We start from the raw sequence: 26,490 nt of genomic DNA on the forward strand, positions 1-26,490 counted from the left end.
CTTGCAACATTTTAGCCTATTGCACAATCTTTCCATCTCTATTGGAGATGTCAGAATGGTTAAAAAACACTGTAGTGTTTTCTATAAAATACTATAGTATGTTTTCATGTGGGTTTTTCACAACTGAAACTAGATCTGTAAGCAGATATCGCAGCCTTTATGGTTACTTTTTACCTTGCACTTTTTCCTTGCACTTCATTTATTATTATTCATTTGTTAAGGATATACCTTTTCACATTCTGATTCCAATGCCTAATTATTAAATTGTTAAAGTGACTATAATTAAATGAAATATTTCTAAGAATAAAATATGACGTGTTCTTTAGAAGAATGTACATGCTTTATGATATTATATTGTCATTCTGGCATTAAATAATAATCAGTGGCATAAAATGGTTTTAAAATGGCAATAGTATAGTCTATCGCAATATATTTTGGTCCAATGTATTATACAACATAAAATGGATATTGTGTCAGGCCTTTAGACATCTTTAATATAATAGTTGAAAGTTGTTTTAAGCATTTTTTATTAAAAAACAATTGACTTGAAATATACCTGATCAATATACTTGACACATTTTAATATGTCTGTCATATACAGGGTGTCTGCAGGGTCTTCAATGACCAACAATACATCTTAATTAAACCATTTTTATTTTTATTCCAAGGACACAATTAATACAATTGACAACAGCAAAATCAAATGAAATCAAACCAAATTAAATTCCTTAATCAGGGAAAGAAAACAATTGCACAATTCCTCATGATAAAACCGGGTTATTAGAAAAAGTCTTTAACCCTGTAAAAGTCTAAACTTTCATGGTCTTAAAAGGGTCTTAGAACGTTTTAAATTTTACTAGATGAATCCTGCAAAACCCTGAATATAACTCACCCACCCGATGCATATACAAATGAATAAACTAATTAAATAGTAATTTATAGTCATATAGGAGAATCTGTATAATATGCGTCAATACCCAATGCTTAATACTGCATTTGCTGAAATGGGAAAAAATTATATGATCAGCAAATCAAGACAATATATGTTTTCATCCTAATTTAATTCTTTAAAATATGTTTAAATTCTTCAACTTCATTTTTACTTAAGCAAGATTCAACTTCATGTTTAAAGTCAGTTTTTTTTTGTATCATGTTGAAATAAATTGCAAGGTTACACCCATCAGCTATTTCTTTACACACAGTTTTATATGTTTACATAAATGGGTCCCGGTGTCTGTCCTTACTTGTTCTTGAAATGCGGGGAATGATTGAGAGCGATAATAAGGAAGAGATTGAGATGGAGAGAAAGGGGGAGTGTCTGTGGAGATAGGAATAGAGAGAGAGAGAGAGAGGGAGAGGGAGGGAGGGAGGGAGGGAGGGAGAGGGAGAGGGAGGGAGTGTCAGTGTGTTTGCATATGTTCAACGTGAGCAGGCCTGACTGTGTGTCTGGATATGGGCTCGCTGGAGTGGGATTGACATCTTCAGGGGTCTCTAGTGGACACAGGGCTAGAATCATGTCATGCCTTGAAGGTGGGACATTTTGTGTCTTTCTGTATATATGTTTGTGTCTTTTATTGTATTTTATTTTCATGTGTGCATGTGTCTGTAAATTACAGTAGAGTGACAGTTGGAGAATCTTTGCTTTATGTGTTTAAAGGAAGGAGGGTCGCTGTGGTTGGAAAAATCTTCTTGCTTAGGGATTTCCTCTTTTATGGTTTCCTCTATTTGTCCTTTTTCCTTTTTGTGTAACATTTTGTCCGTTTTGCCTTTTTGATTTATTGCCCTTTTCAGTGAATGTGATGAGTTTGTGTAACTGTACAGACATCTAAAAGTATGTTTCAACTGTAATGGTCAAAGGAAAAAAGCTATAGATGCATTCATTATTTAGAGGAGACTGTAAATGCATTCATTTAGTGTTGTGTGAATGTGTTTGGCAGTCAGCTGTTGATGGCACAGTTGCTGTAGGCATGTGTTGTGGTGTTGCACTGCTGCAAACACCAGAAGTGTGATTGTCCAGATAACTTTCTCTTGGGGCTCTCTTTGTTTTGCTTTCTTTCTCGATATATTCTTTTAATATTGTGTAGTCAGATGTTTTTTAGGCACTAGTAGATCATCCTTATGGCAAGTTTTGTCTTTGCTGTAACCTAAAAAATTTAGTTAATCATGGAATAGTCTATCTTTGTAAATAACAAAAGTCTATCGAAAGTCAACTTTTTGCGTTTTGAGTTTTTTCTAGTCAACTTTTAGTGATTTTTAAAAAAAAAAATTTTTTTCAAATCACTTTAAAATTATTTGTAACCAAGAGATCTAGATATTTTTTTTCAAATGGCAAAAAGAGCATTCTTTAAAAACCTATAGTTTTTTTAATGGAATGTTTATTTTATTTTGTTAAAAAATATTCTACCACTTAATCAACAAATTTGTATGTACACTTAATGAATTGAGTCTCATTTGTACAATTTGCTCATCCTCCGTTGACAGTTGGTTTTAGGTATAGAGATTGAGGGCATGTCTCCTCTTAAAGATCATACATATTTGTACAAAAAAAAAAGTTAACTCTTTTGAATTAGCCACTTTTCTGAAAATATGTAAACTAGTCTTAAGATGAGGCTGGATTTATTGTATGTTAAATGGTAATTTTTGTTTATTCTATAAAGGTCTGATACATTCATTTCAAATAAGTATTATCATTCTGAGCCTTTATTTTTTCCAAAGTAACATTTGGTCAGAATAAAAAAAAATGTTACTAATAAATTGTGTCATTGTGTAATTTTTAAACATCAGTAGTTTAAAGATTATAATGCTAAATACTAAATTTTCAAGTTGCCTTTTATAGTCTTTTTTCATATATATATATATATATATATATATATATATATATATATATATATATATATATATATATATATATATATATATATATATATATATATATCCTGTATAAATGTATGTATGGATACTTTTAGTTTTTTTATAACAGCTTTGTAAATACAATTATAATCAGTTAGATTTATCAAATATAAATAGTGGTGGAAAGAGTACTAAAAAGTCATACTTAAGTAAAGCTACCATTACTTGCCTAAAATGTAGTGCAAGAAGAGTAAATATTACTCAAAGTATGAGTAAAAAGTAGCCCTTTTAAAAGTACTAAAGAGTAGTGAGTAGGGAGTATTGTGTTGTAAAAAGCTGGTGCATTTATTTGTGGATGTGTGTAAATGTAACATTCTGTAGTGCATTTATTGCTCAGCAGGCACACAATGTCATAAGAAGTTAATATTAGGTTAGATTTAGGTTGTGATGTCAGGTGACCATAATTCAATAGCCAGTGTATAAAGGCTATGTTATTTTGACAACCAATAACAACGTCAAATCACATTGATATTTGGTTGATTTTAGCTTCTGTTAGAAAGTGACTAAAATCCAGCATCAAGCTAACATCTTAAATTAACGTCATTTAGACGACAAATATTGACATTTATTTGTCAGGTATAGCAACTAAAATCTAACATCTGATAAAGGTCATAGTGGTAACATCCACACAACGTCAAGCTGTAACATTACTAGATGTTGATATTTGATTGATTTTAGGTTGGACGTTTTCTAATCCCCATAGACCAGAAAAAATAAAATAGTGACTGCAGGTTGAAGGAAAGTAGTGGAGTAAAAGTACCAATACTGCACTAAAAAATGTACTCAAGGGAAAGTAAAAGTACACATTTTTAAAACTAGTAAATTACAATTCCTGAGAAAAACTACTCAATTACCGTAGTTTGAGTATTTGTAATGCTACTTTACACTAAATTAAATAATAGATACATACAGTATTTATACACAAACGCCATTAAACCTTACACTAGTTCAGTTCACCAAACATATCAAGCAAACACATTTATACAATAAATAAGTATATAAACAATAAGACAAGATTTCCCATACATACACAGATGCATAATCTCTAATGTCTAATGTTTGTAGTCTTTCTCAAATTTATTTTCGTGTTGTCACTTGTCACTTGTACACTGGAAGCTTCTGTAGCCAAAACAAATTCCTTGTGTGTGTAAAGCACACTTGGCCATAAAACCAATTCTGATTCTGAATATACAAATATATATATATAATATATAAAATAACATATAAAAAGATAAATAGCAAGAATAAATATGATACTTTCCCCTTCAATAATTTTGTTTTGTATGCCCTTACTGATATTAAAACCAATGTTTTTTTCTGACATGCAGCTGTAAAATGTTGCTGAACTATTTAGATGATGTCCACTATTTAGATAATGTTTCCATTTAGATGTTGTCCTACTTCTGTCTTTTAATGATGAGTGAATGTTCAGATGGAGGATCAGATCAAGCAGTAAATCTGCCTCACTGTAGAAAGAAAGACCCAGGTCTGTCTTTACTGCTTAACCTTTGAATTGACCCTAGATGTATTCTTCATTCCGATGTACTGATTTTTTTTTAGTTTAAGGAAATGATTCAACAAGACTGATTGATTAAGAGATGTCTGCATTTTTTAGTCTACAGTATTATGAAGAAACAGAAATGTGATTAGGGAAAGATTTAACTTGCCTTTACTCAAACCAGATAAACCAGATGTTGCGCTTATAATGATGTGTCTGAGGAAGACGTTTCATATGGGCTGTTGCACTTGTTTATGTGTGTTTGATTGTGTAATAGGTCTGAACTCCAGCCATGTTTGCGAGTAATACATTGTTTAGGTGTATATATCTGTACACTGTAGCTATGCTGGGGAGACATGCATAAACCCTTGGCTCAGAGTTAACCTATATATAAACCCGTGTTAAGACATGTTAGATACTTATACCAGCCATGAAGCAAAACAACTTCATAGACAAGGTCACATGCATTCAAAATATATTACATATACATATTTTTCCTTTTTTTTTAAAGGTAGTATTTTATTTAATTAATTTCCTTTCTTTTTTATTGTATTACATTGTACATTTATTAAAGTATGTCATAAATACCATCAGACAAAGTAAACCAAAGCTGCACTTTGAAGAGTTATTATATATAGAGAATATATATATATATATATATATATATATATATATATATATATATATATATATATATATATATATATATAACAATTCATTAAGTTAGAATTTTTATTTAGCTTTTGTATTTTTCAAAAAAATTACTACACTAGAAAATCTGTAACATTTTTTGTAAAAATGTAAAAGTATTTTATCATTTCTAATCTAACTGCTGTATTTCATTAAAGCCATGTTAACATGTATGCAGATATATCTATATACGTTTTATCTGCCTGTGGAGAATGCTCAAAAAACAACAACCCTTGTTTATGAGTCAATGTGCATGTGTCTTAATGAGTTTTTTTTTTAGCCAGACTCTAGTATTCTTAAAGATTTTACATATTAATTTATAACTTGGTCATTTTTATCTGCATTTGTTAAGCTTTTCTTTATATGAAAAAATTTGTCTTCATAATATTTTAGATGATAATTAAAATTGTAACACATTAATGTATTTATTGTTCTTTTGTTTACATTTTTCAATTAAATCTCCACTTTCAAAAATGTTAACAAAAGTTGCAAACATGAAAGCCACAAAGTAGCAATGTGTTATTATTTTTTTATTTACATTGTTAACCTTCTTGTTAACCTTGAAACAGTTTTAGTTCTGACCCTCCATGACCTCCTCGAACCTGGACTATATATACTATATTATACCACAGACACCTGTGCTGATGGTATATGAAAGACAGTGACTCTCAGGTCGACTACTACACTTTGACCCCCACAGAGAGTTCTCACGCTTACTGCCTGCCTCTCTGGCCCTTTCTAATCACTTTACAGCAAAGCATAAATGTAAAATAGCAAAATAGTAAAACCTTTTGTATATTATAAGGAGTTATAATATCGTTATGAGTTTTAGTAAAACATATAAATTTGTTATATTCTGTACTGATACACTACTGGTCAAAAGTTTGGGGTCAGTTTTTTTTTTATTTTTTTATTAATGTTATTTAATAATTTAAATAAAATTATTCTGTTCATCAAGACAGCATTTATTAAATGTGAAATTGTTAAATACTTATTTATTAAATATTTAATTATTACTTATTGTATGTAGTTTCATTTGGAATTATTATTTCAATCATTATTGCTTTTATTACTGTTACCATCAACAAGAATAATAATAATAATAATAATAATAATAATAAATAATAATATTAGAGTGATTTCTGAAGGATCATGTGACTGAAGACTAAAGTATTGAATCTAAAAATTAATGATTAAAAGCACTGAAATAAATGATTAAATTATAAACTACTTTTGAACAGTTATTTTATATAGTGCAATTACATTTTACAATTTGTACTGTATTTTTGATTAAATAAATGCAGCCTTGGTGAGCAGGATAAGCAAATTTTAAAACATTTAAAAATCCTACTGACCGCTAACTTTTGATTAGTAGGTAAAAACTGATATAGTGATATTTTGAGATTTATCCTAGCTTTTAGACAACACAGCACCAAGCAGTAAAACTGCAGAAAAGTGAAGAAATCAATCTTTCGACCCTAAAACATTTGTTTTTCCGACCAATTCCCATTTTCTGAAAATAAATAGGTGTAAACATACAAGTAAAATCCACACACTACCTCAAACAATTTACTGTGCACTTTATAGGTATTTATAGCTGTATGGTTTACTTTTAAATATCCTTCTGTATGGCTCAAACATTTTTCTTTTTTTGTATTTTTTAGGTTTTGTATATTTTTATCAAACTTTTTCTCTATTTTTGTTTTTTTGTATTATATATTGTATATATGGGCACTGCTGCTGAAAAGAACTGTTTCAGTGTACTCCCAACCATGTGCAATAAATAAAGTCTATTGAAGTCTGAAGTTGAAAATGTTATCAGACGTTACAATAAAGCAAGTATTAAAATTTTACAGAAACTCATACCTAATAAATCCACAGAAGCTGTAAAGTTTCAAATGTTTTCGTTTTCCATAGCTATCATTGTAAATATTTTGTGGTCACTTTATAGACGCTAATTCATTATGAACGCTAGAGGGCGCTGTTTCTTTCCATCTTTTTTTGTAAACTGACTTGCTCACTAAGCTCTTGTGATTCCCTGTTCTGTTGAATGTGCCTCCTCAGCAGGTTAACAGCACCCAGCACTATTCACTTTAATCAGATTGCATTTAGATTAGCACACGTGATTAAACGCCCGTATTAAACAACTCTCAGTAGTACTGCTTTGTGAAGTCAGTCACTTCTCAAAATACAGAAAGTATGATTAATGTTTTACCAGGAATGTAATGCGACTAAGGAAATGACTCACGATTCTTTGTAAGTAAGTTTATGCCCGATTTGACGAAAGAAATGTGGGCTTGGTAACATTTTATTAAGTATTATTTTGTTTACATGCAATGTAGACTAACTAAATCTGGACTAGATATGTAATCTAATGGAACAGTGGCTTTGTGTTTGATGTTTGCCTTAAAGTCAATAGAGAGGCAGAGGTGCTTCTGCACTTGCATGTAGGTTTAATTACCTGTAACATGAAGGCATCTGTGTGACTGAGTGTCTGATAATCTGGGTTAGGAGATAAACCCGAGATGAGCAAGAGAAGACAAATGCCTGTGGCACAACAGGATGCTAGTTAGACATTATTTGCTTTCAGAGAGAAAGAAACTTTATACAACAACTTCTGGCTCTTGCAGAATTTATTTAGTCTTAATACAAGAATTCAACTTAATACAGGAAATTGTGTGTTGACGTTGTGAAGTGTATTCTAGGATATGATTTATATATATTTATATATATTTATATTTATATATAATTTTTTATTAACCCATTTGACCATCCAAGATCTGAAACTTTCAACATTTTAAAGTAGTAGAAGAAGAGGCTGACCACATTTTTTTTATTTAATTTAGCTTGTTTTGGAGATGCAAGCCTGCGTGTAATCTGACACCCTTTGCATTTCGGCTTTTGTTTGCGTAAATCAATTCAGTTCAAGCATCCTCATTCAGGCAAACCATAAGAAAAGAGCATGGAGAGGAGGAGCTGGGTTTGTCTTCTCGAGATCCACCGATGCTCCCTTGTGGGCTGCAAAGAACAAGCCCCGCCCACAACCTGCCTCCCTCCCCCTCATCCAGGATCGGGACAGACCTGAGGCTGGCGGATGAATGGGTTGAGCAAGAGGGAGGGGGTCAAATCTCAGCCCGCCCCTAGACTGCTCCAGGCCTGAGGATCCTTTAGCATGCTGACATACGCTCAGCACCTCTCCATAGTGCATGCAGTGGACTGCTGCTACTAAGAGCGGGATGCCAACTTTTACACCTGCAAGATGGGCAACACTCCACCTTCACAGCTTCAGTCTCCTTCAGGACTGGATCCAGCCCAGACCCCTGGTGTTAGGAGCGATTGTGGGATCAGACGCAGGCTTTTGGCCTCGAAGGTCCACCAGAGACCCGAATCACTGTGGACACCTAAACCAATGCTAAGAGCAGAAGTTAAAGGCTCACAAGGAGACACACTGACGCGCTCTCAGTCCTGTTGCAAGAGGAACTCATTGTCTTGCTTTCCCAGTGAGTATATGGCAATGTTTGAATAGTGTTAAATGTTGTAGTTGGGCTGATGTCATTCTTTGAATTTAATTTGATATTAATGGAAAAGTTCAATGACAGCTCATGCACAGCGATTGATATTTGTTGAAAGTGTTCTTGAAAGGGATAGTTTGTTCAAAAATGAACATTCAGCCATAAATTCATCCTCAGTTTGTTCTGAACCTGTAATTGTTTTCTTCTGTTGAAGGTAAATAATATGATATAAGAAAAAAGTCATGTATAGTTTTCTGTCCGTCCAATGGAAGTCAGTGAAAATCAAAATTGTTTCACTCTTAAGTTAGTCAAATAAATTAAAGGAGGAAATCATAACCTCATTGTATTTTAAAGTGAGCTATCTCTTTAAACATTTCAAGTTTTTTGAAAAACACCATGTACTGTTTGTGTGTATTTTGGTGGCTGATTCCGAGTTCTGCCCATGTCAGATCAAGCTCAGTCCGCTGTCATTGTCTTTGGTGTGACTGCTTTTGTCTGAGGTGTTCAAACCAATCGGCACACAGATTGTTCTGTTAGGACTTTGTGCCCTTTGACCTTTAGAGACGTGACTGAACCTCTTTGGCTGGACCCCTAGGGGCCCCTTTACTTCCTGGCCTTAATAAGGTTAGCTTCATTCGCTCAGTATCAAGCAGAAGGCCATTTATTGATCTTTTGATAGAATCACGCATATGGACGGTTGACCATTCATGATTTACCAATACATGCGATCAATAAGAGACTCTAAAGGCTATGACATGAAGTGTGCTGGATAAGTCAAGTCCAAAAGGTGAAGATTCATGAGATGTGTTTATGTTGTAGTGATAAACTTGAGCCCATTTCAGACACACGCTTTAATCATGCAGAGTGTTTAGTTGACTAGATTGACCTTTTAAGCACATGTTAGCATGTATTGATTGTCTATGTGAGTCATATCAGATGCTCAGATACAGTTGGATGATAAGAAACAGAAGAGAGGGGAGAGAGTAGCCCATGGGAACCAAGGACAATAGGAAACAGCTGACTGATCTTTCCTGATTCTGATGGAGGGGACTGAACTGACCCAGATACGGCAAAGCCATCACCTCACTGACACAATTATTATCTGATGAAACCAGTGGAGGGGAGAAACCAGACCAGAGAGGTGAAAAGGGGAACAGTGAAGGAGTATAAATGGGGTTGAGATTGAAAAAAAGGAGGAGATGGTGTGATTTTTAAGAAGAGGGTGGACAAATATTTTATAATGCAGGTGATAAGGACAAAAAGATTTTAAAGGATGTTTTAAATGCTGTGTGATTGATATGTTGTAAAGCGATAAATGAAAGTGGTGACTATAGAAGGTAAATGCTAGTAAAATCTGAAAGAACACACCTTGAGCCATGTATATTAGCTAAATTTAAGCAGTTTTTTAAGTAATTCATGGTTTTCTGCTAATGTAAAAATTATGTGGAAACAATATCATCAACTTGATACCATCATTGAAGTCAATGAAAATTAAGTAAGGCCATATCTAGATATCCTGAGCTATATCTAGATATTAGGGCCATTTATGGCCCATTTCCACTGAGTGGTACAGTACGGTATGGTACTTCATTATGGTTTCATTCAACGTCATTCTCGCTTGAGGGAATGTCAAAGTAAAGCTGTACCGGTGTTACGGTTTAACTGGTGACCGTGTTCACTGGTGACCCTTTCCAGATGTAAACTATTCCACATTTGCAGATTGGCAGATTCGTCACTTTTTCACAGCTACCAAACATACCAATACCAAATAAATATTCTTATTACTTAGTGTAAGTGTCATTGTAAACATTATTAATTTTAATATTTGTGTAGGAAAACAGTGTATAACCAAAATTAATCTAAAAAAATCTAATTTACATGTCATCACCAGGATTCAAACTCGTCAAAAGGTTCAGCACGAGTTTCAATCGCCCTATCTAACTGAGCTTTTTGGGACTACACATCATAGTCAATTTTGATATCTTTATTAGTCAACATATGCTTTGCTTTGGCTGTGTTAATTTGTTTCCATGGACTTTAGTTCTTCAGGCAGGCTATTAGCATCCACCTAGCAACCTCTGACAGTACCCTAGCAATCTGTTAGTATAGCATTCACAGTTACAATACAGCATCATTTAGTTACAATGGGAACTCTTTAAAATATTCACAAATAAAGTAAATATCTTGTAAATATTGTAATTTGATTTATTTTTTGAATTTTAAAAAGTAAAACAAATAAAAGTATCATTTTGATTGTGTCAAATATATCTAATAATAATATATAATTGTTTATGAAAACTAACATATTCTGTTTTACGTCAAGTGATGCTTTAAATCTGTAGGGTAAATTCAAAAGCAATAAGTGTGGGTTTTATTTTCTTTCCTTCTTTTTTCTCAATGTTTATAGAGTTAAGAGTTGATTCGGACTGCCGGTCTCAGCCTTCTCACGCTGGTCTGAGCTAATGATTGGTGACAGCTCAAGATGCTCCGTAGATCAGCTCTGCTTTGTGTTCAGCACACTACTGTCATGCTCTGCTGAAGTAACAGTCTTAGTATATACTTGGAATGTAAACTCACACATTCTCTCTTTCCGCTCTCTGCTTTTCTTTTCACAATTATTTTTCTCCTTTCTTTCCTTCTGTGTGTCCTGTATTGTTCTGTGACACTTGTCATGGATGAAGCCGGGTTACAGTATTAGACGCTGAGCAGGTGTTTCACAGATCTCTGCTAAGCCGAGCTCAAGCATTGTGGCCAGTGGTTGGTTAATTCTTGGTATATCCTCTCAAGGGACTGACAGAAACTGGCAGCAGCAGACACTGAATAATGAGACATGTTTAAAGAAATTCAGTTCTCAAGGGAGTTGGAAATTGGAGCCAAAACGCATTGTTGGCACTGAAAATCATAGAGAATTGATACTCTGGAGAATCTGAGAGTGAAATCCATAAAGTGTTACAGTTGCACATACTGTAGATGAAGAATCTAGGCCATAGCACTCATCACGTATGTTCTCAGTTGGCAGATTTGGTTCCACTTAAAGTAATCTCTGGTTAAATTTCTTTGTTAGTGCAATGCATGGCAGTTATAAATGTGAATTGCAAAGTTTGCTATATTCTTAAACATTGGTAGGCAGACTGAGACTTATGAATGGTCAAACACACGTTTTCCCTATCACAGTTACAACTTTGCTCATTAGAATTTAATACAGTCATCAGAAACATGTCTTCTTAAGCAGATCTTCGTTAACATGATAGACACATTTTTAGTGCTGTTATTATACAGTTTTAAACTGTTTACACAGTTTTGCTTTGGATGATCTGCAAATTCTGACTCTAAATTTCCAAGTGAACCAAGAGTGGACTACAAATGTTAAGAATTGCCCTTAAAATAATGGTTGTTTATTTGCATCTTTGGTTCTGTGAAGAACCTTTAATATCAATAGTGTAAAACCCTGAAAAAACTCTTGGACCCCACTTTTTTAGCGAGTGCAATCTTCATCCAGATCCTAGAATATGAACGTGAACATGTATTTGGCTTCATCCAGCATTACTTTAGTAATAGAGTCAATCACCGGTTAAGACTTTCAATCCAAGAGCATGTATTAGCATCATTAGCGTGCTCCTCCTGACCCCGGCGGTCATCTCTCCGTAAATGCAGGATGATTGACTTCCCTGATGACCATCAGACCCCTGCTTAAGGAGGCCAAAGTTATTTTGGTCCGTTACAATTGCTTTGTATCCTTAATCTCAGTAAGGGATTGTGGGTAGCCTTAGCCCCTTGCTGTGAATTGTGAATACAAAAGGCTTCGTCTTTTACCCTGCCTAACTAACTCTTACAGTTCAGTTCTGCAGAATGACAAAGGCACTTTGTTAATCGTCAGATCCCCTCAGGCACGCACACATAACCCCTGCTGATGGCAGGACAAGGACAAAAGAAAATTTCACTGCTTGTATTATCATTCCTTAAAACAGGTGGATTCTCTTACTCCTTTCCTTTTTCCATCTTTACTCTCTTTTTGTCCCATTCCCTTTCTCTCTTTATCCTTTCGTTCACCCCCCATCTCCTTCATCATATGTTTCGCTCCCTTATTAAGGTCTGGGGGTGGAGCTACTCAACTGTAAAGAAGTGTCACACCACTGTGTGAGGTCTTTTTCATGTAGGGTTGAGGGCCTGTCAGTCATGCTTTTGTTTTTAGATGACAATTAATTATCTTTATTGTTTATTTAAAAATGTATTTATTTAGAATTTTTTAATGCGCCAGTCGAAGCACATTTCCAAATTTTTATTACTAATCACAGCCAATCGGAATTGTTTGTTTTGATTTAATTTTGAGTTTTCACAACCAATGCAGAACCCCAGGGATCATATTGAGTTAGGCTTGACCTTCCCATGATCTGAATTTCTTTATTTTCAATGCTGTTTACTTATACATAGGGTTGACGTACAACTAAAAAGTCTTGCTTCATGTATCAGGGCTCGAAATTGCGACCATTTTGGTCGCATATGCGCCCGAAAATTAATCTGTGCGACCTCATAATATATCTGGGCGCATTAGTGCGACTGCAGATAATGGTTGTAGTGCGACCTGTTTTGGTTTTTTCTAAAAACGTGCTGAATCGCTCTTCCCTGCCGCTATATTGGTTCATATTAGCTGTCATTCACTCAAGGTATTCCGCTGTCAGATGACAGGGAAGGAGCTTTTATGACCACAGGAAATGCAAACGGCTGAAGAGTAAAAACTTAAAGCACGCAGGTTTGCAAACCCCACCTAAAGTTGAGGCGCAGATGAAAGCGATCATGACACGTCACGTGGTGAATAATGATCCGCCAGCTGAGATCAATCGAGTACGCGCTTCTTGGAGAAGGTGCCCGAATCTCCATGTGTTGCATTCACTGCGTGTTCAGCGCAAATGTCCGCTAAAAGTCAAATCTAAAACTGTACATATCATCGCCAAAGGAGCTCGCCTTTACTAAGTTTACACTGAAACTGCGGCTCATAACAAAGACCGGTATTGGGCCGGTGGTCAGCGCAAGAATCCTGCTCTGCCTGCTCATAAATTGGGTCGGCTGACTCGCCAGCTTTTCCACTAACACAGAAACATGAAGATCAGCTCAGACTGAACCTTTAAATTGACACAAACTGAAACCAAAACTTTTAAAGAGTGATAGAAGTGAGACTTTACTTTCTTTTGTCTATTCTTGTTTGAGGTGTATATCATTTTTTTTTTTTTTTTACTGATGACTGCTTTGCAGCTTTCATCATTGAATTGAATGATTTATTATAATCTTTTGTTTGTTTTGTTGCAGAAATATTATTTATTAAATTGACATGCATATAAAAACAGCAGTACAAAATCAATATTTCTTTCTGCAATGCTTCATTTTTGTTTGATGCAAACTATACAATTATTTTTCATAAAGTAACAGACTTTTTATAGCAGATAACATACATTCATGCACATTCAAGGCAGTATCATAATGAGAAATGTAATTCATTGTTACTATTATTGTCATTTTCATCATCATTAATATTCTATGGCCTAATTATTAGACATTCATTTTGGAATTATTGCACACAAATATCAATGTCTTAAGCAGCATTAGTTAGATAGTTGTTTCTGGTTTTTGTCAGTCCTATTAATGTTGTTTTAAAATACAATAAATCCCTTAAAAAACAATTTGCAGCGGTGCTCATTCATTTTTGGTGGGTGCTCCTAAATTTTTTCTGGTGCTCCTAAAAATTTTTTGGTGCTCCTAAATATTTGAAGTTGGGAGCACCGGTGCTACCAAGTAAAAAAGTTAATTTCGAGCCCTGCTGTATTCAACTTTGGTGCACTGTTTACCATAATTATTCTTTACATTTTGTGATTTTTTTTATCAATAGTACTCAGCATTATCATACAGTAAACCAGAGTTAGCAGGTTGCACTGTGGGCCTATTTACACCTGGTATTAAGACTTAATACCATCACAAGTACCATTTAATCCTTTTTTACCCCACTTTTGACCACTTTCCTTTAATCAGGAATAAGATCAAATATAAGGACATCACAATTTTGTATATTTTTCCTTATTAAAACCAAACTTACGATTTCAAGTGGCAGAGTTTAAATCCCACCTGACTAACCAGCTTCCAAAACACAGCCCAAAATTTTTAACAGCTGTTTCAATTGCCAGAGAATGGGCAATATGCACATCTAGTATTTTTCAACCAGTGATGAACTTCCAGTGAAAGCTTTATGTGACAGTTTTCAATTTCATAAGGTTCCTTTTACAGTATTGACATTGAAATGTCATTCAAATATACTAAGTCACATAGACTTAAGCATCCCTCTGTTTGTTAAAGTGTAAAAAGAGATGAAAGACGGTTTGAACACAGGTGCCATCATTAACAGCAGGCTAGCTCAGAAATTCCATTGAAAATACTGGGGTAAAATTATTTCTATATTTTAAAGACATGACGTGAAATATATAATTTAATGCAGTGCTTCTTATTTGGTCTGAGGTCCACTTTATATTGTATCTTAGCCAGTTAGTGAAGATCAATGTTTTTTAAAGAAATTAGATCTTAAAAGCGGCAGTTTTGAATGGGACATACCTGCCAACATTTGGTGGAGGAGAATAGTTTGGCGGAGGAGAATGGTTTGGTGGAGGAGAACGGTTTGGTGGAGGAGAATGGTTAAAATTATAGGAGTTCTCCAGGAGAAATAACAAAACTGGAGGGTGGCGGGAGATGGGTCTGAAATACGGGAGACTGTCTGGAAAAACGGGAGTGTTGGCAGGTATGGGATGGGATGAGAATTAAACGGAAGCCCTAAAGCCTGATTTATACTTCTGCGTCAGGTGACCGGTGTAACCCACGGCGCATGCAACGCGCGTGGCTGTGCATTTATACTTCTGCACACTGTCTCTGTTGGTCTGCATTAACACTTCCGAAACGCTAGTTGGCAGTGAGGTGTAAATGTTCCTCTGTGTCGAGTTTCTTCTCTGCTTTTTTGCTTTTCCTGAACACTTCCGCGATGTACAAGTGGCTCAAACTCGCTCATTTTGAGGCAGGAACCGGCGGACGTGCAACAACTTTAACTAGGAGGTAAACACAAAACAAAACTTTCCACCCAGAGCTCATTCACGGGACTCCACACTTGTAAACAATCGCTCGCGCCATTCGCGCGGCTCTCGGTCCCGCCCAGACTCGTCAGCGCTACCAAGCCGACCAATCACAGAGCTTACGTTACGCGTCGTTGCGACGTGTAGTTACATTTTTTGAGGTGCACGTCAGTGACGGCGATGGCCACCGCGAAGGGCTATGCGTCAGCGCCGTAGCATACGCTGGCGTTTGACGCAGAAGTATAAATCAGCCTTAAGGCTGGTTGACTGAATTTAAAAGTCTGTGTGGCTATACTCCATTGGTAGTCTTAAGTAGCTGAATGAAAACATTAGCCACGTCAGCATCTACACTTCAAAAGCAATTTGATCAAATGTTTTCTTTTACTGAGTCAAGCCCAAGTGAGATCACATATTTTTGAATTTACCAATTCAGCTTTGTACTTTTTATTTTACCGAATGTTAAATAACTAGTGATTAAATAGTGACACAATTTTCATTTTTGGTGAACTGTCCATTTTAGGGTAAGATCTTTTGACTAAGCCAACATTTTACATAAAACCCAAGGAAAATCTTAGCAACATCTTTGCTACTGGCAAGCCACACTCCCTCACATCTGTGGTTGCTTTGATATGTCAGTTAATTCTAAATGTGTCTATTTATCACAGGCTATCAAGGCACACACACCGCAACTGTAATAGGCCCTGAATAACTATAAAGAGCGTCTTCATGTGGCTCTTTGAATTGTGCGTTAGCTAAGGCTGACAGGAGATCACTACATCTGTGTGTTAGAGATTTAAAATGGCTCACCCTGGCTCTGCATGAATCCTGTTACGCCAGTGCCTCTCCATCACAATGAGACTGGGTCTAATTGAGTCTTTTGGGCTTGTTTGGTTCTATTTGGGCGCTAATTGGGCCTCCTGTTCCATCATGGCAGCTGTAATTTAGTTTCGTTTGGCAGATTAATCGCTTTAGGGGATTGTGGGTTAAGACTATTTTTACTTAGAGCTGGACATCAGGTGTTTGCTGAGAAAAAAAGAAGGGGGAAGACCAAAGACAAATGATTGATTTAGGGTGAAGAGATGTGGTTTTCAGGCTTGGGAAAAATCAAGTTAAGAAAATCTTTTTTGAAATTTTTTTTTGATTAGTTATTAGTTTGATTGAGTTTCAGATTAGGGCTGTGCAATATGATGGTGTATTTTTTTTTAACAAAATAAATATTAAGTCTAATATTTCACATCATGTACTATCGTTTATTTTTTGTGGTGTCACAAAACACATTGGTTGCAGTAATACTTTTTCATACTTTATACAAGCACAATATTACACGCCATTACAGGGATGCAGACAGAAATGTTAATAACAGCATTAAAAGAACAATATATGTTTTTTCATTTTATTTAGAGATATGTTGGACCTGTGATCATTAGTTTTTTTATGTGTTTTAACTATAGTTAACTATTAATTAACCACTTAACTGTTAATTGACTGAATTTACAGAAATGGTTTTATAGGTCATATATATTGTTAACAGAATATGAGATGACTTATATCATGATTTTAATTTTTGTCATATTACCCAGCCCTGGTTCAGATAGAGTGCCTCCGTGAAGTGCATTTAAAAACTTGTTTACAGCCTGGTACAAAAGACGGTATTGGTGCATATAGCTATGATTACCCTTCATGACAACTGTGAGGGGATGAATTTTTTTATAACTCATTCTGTTTTTATTAAGTTACATTAAGTCTGCATAATTAAGGGCGGGGCCACTTGGGTGACCACTAGATCTTGCTGGTCGCCATCACTTCACTTCAGCTGATTCCGGCTGATTAGCCGCTGAACTCGGCATTTACATAATTTTTTTGTGTTGTTTTATGTGGATTTACACAGTCAATTGCCTTTTGGAATTATTTACTACAATTATCAAATAATATGCTATGCTGTGTGCACTTAATTCTGCACACAAACCATTCAAGTTGCCTTCATTTCCCAGCTGAGTGGAATTAAATACTTATATACCATATCGAGAAATGTATTTGTTTTATTTAGGATAATTTATCATTTATTATTATTTTTAGACTTGTAATGCACTCCAGAATTTGACAAAATTTTTTGCTGTAGGCCTTTAAAGCAGTCATCTGTTACGTTGTCATACAGTGTTATGCCTGGATTTTATAAATAGCCTTGCATTTACTAACACAGACTATATCTGAAGTGTTTGGAAGTAATTTGCATTTTCCTCCTTTGAAAAAACGTCATAAGAACAATGTTTAGTGGCTCAATGTATTTCAACAGTGTTTTTAAAAGACTAAACAACACTTTATTGATATAGTACACAACCAAGCACATATGGTCAGAACACAAACGAGTCACAGGTAATGAAGTATTAAGCATTTCTCTTTGCCCTTGTTTGATATTCTCTGGTCGGTGCGTTGACGCGTGAACAAAATGCCGACGGTTGGCCACACCTACTTGCAGCTTCATTTGCGCTCTTCGAAAACATATGGGTGATGTCACGGATTCTACGTCCATATCTTTTACAGTCTATGGTTAAAACTGACAGTTGGAGGGCCTTGGGTAATTGTTATCCTTAAAATCACGTTATCTAAGAATTTAATGTGAGCTAACAAAATCATATGGTTAGTTCTGATTTAATGTGTACTTTAAAATCCTTCAATGCACAGCAAGTTGTTGATTATCCTGCTCATTCAATGGTCATTTGCCAAGTTTTAGACTAGTTAAAACATGTTAAATCTTCCAGTCCCACTTTGATTGAGTCACAGACAGACAGAGAAGGAGTACACATGAGAGAAAGATTGTATTATGCATGTAAATGACACGGGCATATTTAATAGCTTTTAGTAACATGTGTTTTATAGTAACACCCACCTCTTCACTAATATTTTTGAGCATAATGGTGAATTGGTTGATCCCCATCATCAGCTCCCTTGCGAAACACGTAACGTTCTTCGAGGAATAAAATCTCAGACAACTTTCACTGTGTTACTACTAATATTTGAGAGAAGTGTGTTTATTTTTAAACTGTAATTAAATCTGGCTGGAGCTACCTGTGCATTAAATGAAGTCATTGATTGCATACCTTCCAATCAGAATCAAGAATTTTAGCTTCAACAAATTTTAATAAACACATTAAATCTTTTTTTCATGATTTTATTTGCATTTTCTTGCAAGCCAAGTGCTTCTTTCAGCAGTCAAAGTCTTGTTTATCCCTGAAGGGTTTTCTCCAAACATAAAAACACTGAATCGCGCTGCTGTATTCATCTATATATGTATCTTGTTTAAGTATTAAATCCTTTTCTATCACACTACATAGCAGTATGCTTCCTCACTGAACAGGGTGTCAGGTAATTGGGTTGCAGCTCATCTCTAAGCAGAAGCTCAGATTCAGAGAGGTCTGACAGGCGTCATGTGAATTGATCGGTTCCTCAGAGCCATTTGTCTTAAAGAGTAGTGCTAAATGACATTAGACCAAAGGTCAGCTGGGGTTAAAATGCTGTGATGGATTTCACCCAATGTTACAGTGTTTATTTTAGATAATTAATAGTGTGGATTCTAGACTTGCAATCATAGTCATGGAGAAACCTTTTTTGGCAGAGTTGTCCGAGTATCTGATTCACTTTTCCATTCTTCACTTTTCACTTTCTATCCAGCTTCAGGTCAGGTTGTGTTACAGTGAACAGTCTCCAGTTTATATATCATGTTGAAGACACACACACACACACACACACACACACACACACACTCACACACCCCGGTAACAGGATTTGAACACAGCAGGTGTTTGTGATCTCGATGTGAACAGGTGAATAAACAGCAGCTGACTTAGTTGAGCTCAGTCTTTAATTAAGTCTCATTAACTCTGATTGATACGTCTGCCGGTTGACACATTATTTCCCTGTAAAAGCGGTTTGGTTTTATTTACACTACAAAGAAATGTGATTTAAAGGGTCCTTAGATTTGTATGATGTGGAAAATGCTGACGGAATCAAGGAATCCAGTCGTAAAAATGTAATGTCTTTTTAATGTTCATTTAATATTTATTTTTGATATAAATACACGTATTGTACTTTGATATTGGACAAGTGTAATGAAAATTAATATTCAGAAATACTTTATACTTTATATTTAAAATTATTTTATTGTTAATTTAAACTTATCCTGTACACAGAGAAACCCACAGCGTCTTCATGACATCTCATCAAAATAAAAGTGTTGATGAAGTTGGGACAAAATAACTATAGTAAGACATTCTTCTCAAAGTAGTAACAATATTAATAAGCCTAAAGATAACATTCATTCATTCATTCATTTATTAATTTTCTTTTCAGCTTCATTCATTTTCTTTTCCTCTTGCTTTAAGGTGACAGCACTACCCACAGCGCCACCATGTCACCTTCTAATGATAACAGTTTTATTTAATCTTGAATAATTTTTTTAAAATCCTTCCAAGTTTATAAGAATAAAATATATCCAAATTTGAGAAAAAAACACATTTCATAGATATACATTTCATACAGTTTCATTTTATAAATATAATTGTTTCATGTTTGATGATTACAAAGGTAAGAATTTTGGTTGCTGTTGTTGTTATCGTAATTCCCTCTCCATGTATAAAGTTTATGACCAGTCCTACAAGATCTGAAATTATCCTATTGCCAATCATTAATACAACTTTATAGGCCAATCATGTCCAATTTTAAACTCAGAAACTGTAATTCCAATAAACACAAAGGCAGCATCAAATCAGTTTGTTCAGACCAATGGTTCAGACAGTGCAGACCAAATGTGATTAATCGGTTTCTGTCATCTGTAACATACAATCACAGATCGACTTACGCATTTTGGACATAACATGATCAATCAATAAACGTTGTATAAAAGCTTGATCTGAAAAAACGTTTGTTTTTGAATTGTAGTTTATGGCTGATTGATTGTGAATCTAATATGGTTTATGGTGGTCTCTCTGAATCATTAAGCTCTGAACTGAGTTTTGGCCCTGAAGAATTGAGATGAGAGGCTTCCACTCCATTAGCAGCTGGAGTCAGACCTATATGATTCCACAGAGACTTTTTATAAATTAGTGAAGATGTGAGGAGAAGAATTGAGACTGTGAGTGTTAAATGTGCTTGAGTTTTGTGATGTTAAGGACCAATGGCCAATGCTGCTTGGTCAGCACAAATACACTAGTGTTCTGCTCTGATTTGCTGAACATCAAATGAACATAAATGAACTTTATGACATCCAGTAGTGAGATGGCCAGTTGTGTTAAAAACATATTGTAACCACTAGATGGCGCTGATGGAACACTGTTTTACAGCCACAATTGAGATGAGTCTTCTTGACAATTATGTTGTTTGTAAAAACTGAAAATAATTGTGTATATTATTTTAAATATTATTTTCAAGCTACTTTATTTTTGTTTCGTTTTAGTACTTCTGCTTATTTCAGTTCATTTCCAAAGTGGCATTTCTAATTTGTGTGTGTGTGTTTTTTAAGTTGAAGCGTTTATATATAGTTCAAGTTATTTAGTTATTCAATAGCAATGGTTGTATTATATGTAGTTTACTGCTGGATTTTCACTGTTTTCAATTGTTGTGTTTGAATTCCTGTGCTACATGCATGTACTAATTCAATGACGACCGTAATTACTGTGTTTTAGTATGTTCTGTAGATGTGCAGGTGTGTGTGCTGTAGTATAAATACTTTCACTTACTTATTCTGCCATGTTACTTCATCCTTTGACATATATGTTCATTGACCTATGATAGGCTAATAACAATTAAAATGTAAATGGCTGATCCTATGTTCTCCTGATTTTGCCACACCAGCCTCAAAATGATTTTCATAATGCAAACGGTTTTTAAGGCAATTGAACATTAGTGATAAGTCTTTCTGTCTCAAATTTGCATTTGTGTTGCAAACATTTACACCTTTTTGGATGCCAGAAATGTCTTTTATCGTTAAATTGAAATATGTTGGCCCTGTCAAAGGTAATCCCAGAGGTGTTTTAAAGTTCAATATTTGATCAGTGAATTACCCAGACTCCTTTGGGAATCCTCGAGGAAGGAGAGGCAGGTTATCAAAGTGGTCTTAGGATCTATAAGAAATGAACTCTGTTTTTTCATCTCTGGTGCTTCATCATATTGATAGGACACAAGAGACAGAGGAGGAGGGGGAGATTTGAGTGATTTTGAACCCCTGCTTCCATCTTTCCTTGCATAATTCAGAGACAGCGGACGGGTTTGTGGCATAGGATTACAGAATATACAAACCCCTTCACACAGCCCCTCACACTTGAGCTGCACTTGTGAGTCTATTTGCCACTTAAGAAAATGAGTCTCTCCAAATGCAGGTGTCCTCAGAGATGCCTATTTGAATATTTTCACTGCTGGCATAATGGTGGATAATTAAGCGCCATGTTTTAATGTGGGATGAATATCTATGGCAAATGTTGTAGCTGTCACGTGTATATTACTTATTAAAAGCCTGTTCATTTGCTCATCTGTATGCTCATGCTTCTATCTTTGTGGCCCAAAGTGGTTTATTAACTATCTTCATCATTCAAAAATTAGTTGTCACTTGTTGAGGCGATACTATGTAGAAAAGTTTTTTTTTCTTTGCAAAATTACCAAGGTATTTCGTCAGAAATGCGTCATTCATCATAAATAGTCTAATGATGATAACATAAAGAAAGAAAAGAGCAAAAAATTGAAGGTTAAACACAGCAAGTCGTGTGAAAACCCATGCTTTGATTTACTTTACTTGTTCTGCTCTTCTTTATTCTCATTCTTCATGTGTTTTTTTAGCTAGAACTTTCATGTTCATATCAGGACTCTGTGTAGGCCATTTCATTATTTCAAGACTTTTAGGTTCATGGAATAGCTTTGTAGGTTTTGCAGTTGTATTCTCTTAAACCCTGTTTAGTCTTGAACTGGTGAGCAATTTCAACTGCAGTATTGAGCTGATCGGCCATTGAGATTGATCACATTGTCTTTAATGCATGACCAGCCTTTTCAGTGGACTTTGTTCACCCAAAAATAAAAATCTTTTACATTTTTTTCTCACCCTTAGGTGGCTCTAGACCTTTATGTGTTTTTTACTCTGTCGAATACGAAAGAAAATATTTTAATTAAAGTTGAAAACTTGTGTTTTCAAATGCTATGAAAGTCAATGGTTACAGGTTTCAGCTTTCTTCAAAATGTATTTCTTTTGTTTATACAAAAGAAAGAAAGTCAAACAGGTTTTCAACAACTGAAGGGTGAGTAAATGATGACTGAATTTTCAGTTTTGGGTAAACAATCCGTTTAAAGGATTTTTAGATTATATTTGGACCAACTTCTCTTGTGATGACTGAAACGACCGTTTGAATCTTGTCTCCTAGTTAAACAGGGTTGTCAGATACAATTTAACTTCAGAATATATGTAACATTAATATGTAACATTAATATATGTAACATTAACATGTTACATATCTAGAATTTCTCTAATTTTGATTTTCGCTGTAAATAAATAGATCTGTCTCTGTCTATGGATGTATATTTGTCTGTGCATTCAAGATATGTGCTCAGTATCACTGATTTCTCGTTAATGACAAAAGGGATAGACTGATGTCCCATTGGTACATCCTGGCATCATCACATCCCGTTTCCACAGCAACAATGACTCCATTTTCTCCCTGTGGCTGAAGTCTCAGTGGAAATCTGACTAAAATGGTGTTGGAAATCTAGCACATGGTTGCGTTTGACTAATTGGCTTCTTTTTCTCACAGTTTGTTAGGTTTGACAAAGTTTTTGTGTTGGAAGTGTCCTATAAAGAGCTCTTCAATTTCCCAGTTTCGTCATAGATAAAGTTTAAACACCGGATGCAGACTATAACTTAATTGTGCTCCATTTCTCTCTATAGAGCACCGATTCCTGTCTATAGTGGCAAAAATGGGTCAGTTTGCTCCAGCACATTGGAATCAGACCTATTTACCCTCTTTGACTCGAGATCTCCCATCACCATGATTACGAGCTATATGGGCAAATTAGCCACATGCTGCTTATCATCTCCTAATATGGCCTACATCCAGCAGCTCATAGATTGCATTTGACACTCTTCGATTTAGTCTGACTCTTTTGGGGTCACTGTTGATTGGTTGAGCCACGCTTGCTGGGTTGGATAAGGCATGGCCTTAGTGGAGCGAAGATGGTTCAATTCTTCTCCATTTCATTAATGCACACATTCTGTGCATCTTAATAGTACAATCTGATGATCCAATAATATGATGAGGCTATTTATTATTGACTTACTTTAAACTTCAAATGAATGAACATTGTGGAAGTTTGTTTCTGCTACACAATACAATTAAAAATGTAAAGATTAACCTTTTATTTCTTAATTCTGATTTTATTTTAAAAGCAATTTTTTTCTGACCAATCAGACTTCTATTTTTTATTTGTGATGTAACCCACCAGTCCCACTGCACCCAAACCTGTCTGAGCTGGTATCGAATCAGCGATTCTGTGGCCGGGAGTTGGTTGCTTTAACAAGGAGGCTAAAGACCATGGCCCTAGCATCTGTTGCTAGTGCACATTTTAAGTCAGAGGGGTGAAGTTTACCTGCATAGCACTTTGCTAGCTGTCCTCCATTACACTCACCCCCCAAACTTCACACCCATCCCCGACGAGCCTCCACGTGTAACCCACCGGTCCAACTGCACCTCACCAAGTGTGAGCTGGGACCAAACCAGTGATTCTATGCATGGGTGTTGGTTGCTCTAACAAGAAGGCTAAAGACCATGGCACTAACGTCTGTTGCTAATGCACCTTTTGAGGTTAGAGGAGTTAAGGGTTTACCTGCATACCACTTTATAGGGTTGCTCGATTATGGGGAAAAGTCATAATCACGATTATTTTGGTCATAATTGTAATCACGATTATTCAAAACGATTATCAGTTGAAGTCAAAATTATTCACCCTTCTGTGATTTTTTTTTTTTACACATAAATATTTCTCAAATTATGTTTAACGGAGGAATTTTAAACATAATTTCTTATATTTTTCTTCTGGAAAAAGTCTTATTTGTTTTATTTTGGCTAGAATAAAAGCAGATTTAAATATTCTGAAACCTATTTTAATAGCTCAATATTATTAGCCCCTTTAAGAAATATATATTTTTGATTGTCTGCAGAAGAAACTACTGTTATACAATGACTTAATTACACTAATTAGGCCTTTGAATAGTACTTTAAGCTAAATACTAGCATCTTGGAGAATATCTAATAAAATATAATGCATCATAGCAAAGATAAAAGAATTGAGTTATTAAATCTGTAATGTTTAAACTGTGCTTTAAGCATCTTCACTGTAAGAAAAAAACTTGAGCTACAAAAAGTCTTCAGTCAAGAGCAGTGAGGGATTTTCTCCTTTTGTTGTTTGATCAATAATAAAAACAGACAGCAGCAGGGATATTGCGCGCTGTTACTTTAAGAATAGTGCCGCTCTGATATGGTTTCTCTTTCACATGTCTTTTGATTCTAAACTTGTTTGTTTATTACACAAATGAGGGTTAATATGAATAATCACTAAACATCGCACTCTGACATGTGCATGTATTTGACCATTAAAGCGTTCACATTAAGATTAGATGTGTTCTGTGCTCTGCTCCTCTCCGAGCCTGTCCAAGGCTAAGCGCGGTGCGCACACACAGAGAGCATGTGCTTTTTCGCGCTTTTAAAATTATAAATGATGCACATCCCGTGCTGCAAAAGTTACATTACAGTACATGCTTTTAGTCATTTTCACGTGGAACTGAGCTTTGCAGAGCAACAAATGTGTACAACTGGAAAGGGGGCGGTATATGATGGAATAATTGTTCATCTCGATTAATGTTTTTCCATTATCGTTAGAAGCCAAAATCGAAATCGAAACCAGATTTCCGATTGATTGCACAGCCCTACCACTTTACTAGCTGGCCTCCATTACAGTGACTTATGGCAATTGTCTTAACTCGTGATTGCAAATTTATATCTCTCAGTTCTGTGGAAAATATGAAAATATGAGAAATAAACTTGAGAAAAAAATGTGATTTAAATTCAGTTTGAAATGAAAAAAGTGAGATTTTGTGAGATGCAATGTTGCGATTTAGATTTTGTTCTTAATATATGTTTTTTTTACTAATCTTAGGAAACAGTCAACCATCAAACATTGTTATTTTAAATAATCACAATATTATAGTTTTACTATATTTATAATACATTTAATGCAGTTTTAGACTTTTAAGTAATAATGTACAAGTATGAGCAACTCCTTTTTGTTTAGTAGTGCATCACATTTGACCACTAGTGGATTACTGTATATTTTGTTTTGTAGTTCTTTTGCATCAGTGCTAATAGGCATAAATATTTCTGTGCAATGAAATGTGAAGTAATTAATAAGCCTAATTAGTACAGTTAACATGTACAGTTTGATTGATGGCTACTGTAAAATTCAGGTCACAACCTGCCAGACATCTTTATCAAAGGCACTTTAATCTCAAATAATTGTCTTGATGTTGTTCATTTTATTGAATTTGTCAAGTAAATCAAAGCATGTGCATTTGCTGTGCAGTCTTTGTCTAAAAAATTAGCATAAACAGGACTAGACAGCTTGTCCACTGTGATGAATTCAATGAGCTGCATTAGAGGCTGATCATGTGATCAGGCAGGCACACAGTCTTTAAAAGATTGTATTGGCATATTATCCCCATGACCTTTAATAGCCAGCATGAGCACCTTCT

The 26,490-nt window shown here is 35.0% G+C and overlaps 1 protein-coding gene across 12 annotated transcripts in view; it reads left to right on the forward strand.

Moving 5' to 3' along the window:
- The window catches only part of nhsl1b (NHS-like 1b), a 165,768-nt gene that overhangs the window by 86,389 nt on the left and 52,889 nt on the right, over window positions 1-26,490 (forward strand). For 2 of the 12 annotated variants that reach the window (XM_005160768.5, XM_073933359.1), the window contains exon 1: window positions 1,403-1,530. The exons of 7 other annotated variants lie outside the window; for them this stretch is intronic. In XM_005160768.5, coding sequence (XP_005160825.3) covers window positions 1,416-1,530 — 115 coding nt within the window. In that variant the 5' untranslated portion in view covers window positions 1,403-1,415. Of the gene's footprint in view, window positions 1-1,402; window positions 1,531-7,234; window positions 7,355-8,278; window positions 8,599-26,490 lie in introns of those variants that run through there. 3 more of the 12 variants (XM_005160765.6, XM_073933357.1, XM_073933362.1) reach the window with 2 other exon arrangements.

The sequence above is a fragment of the Danio rerio genome, chromosome 20 (assembly GCF_049306965.1).
Source record: "Danio rerio strain Tuebingen ecotype United States chromosome 20, GRCz12tu, whole genome shotgun sequence".
NCBI classification, from domain to species: domain Eukaryota; kingdom Metazoa; phylum Chordata; class Actinopteri; order Cypriniformes; family Danionidae; genus Danio; species Danio rerio.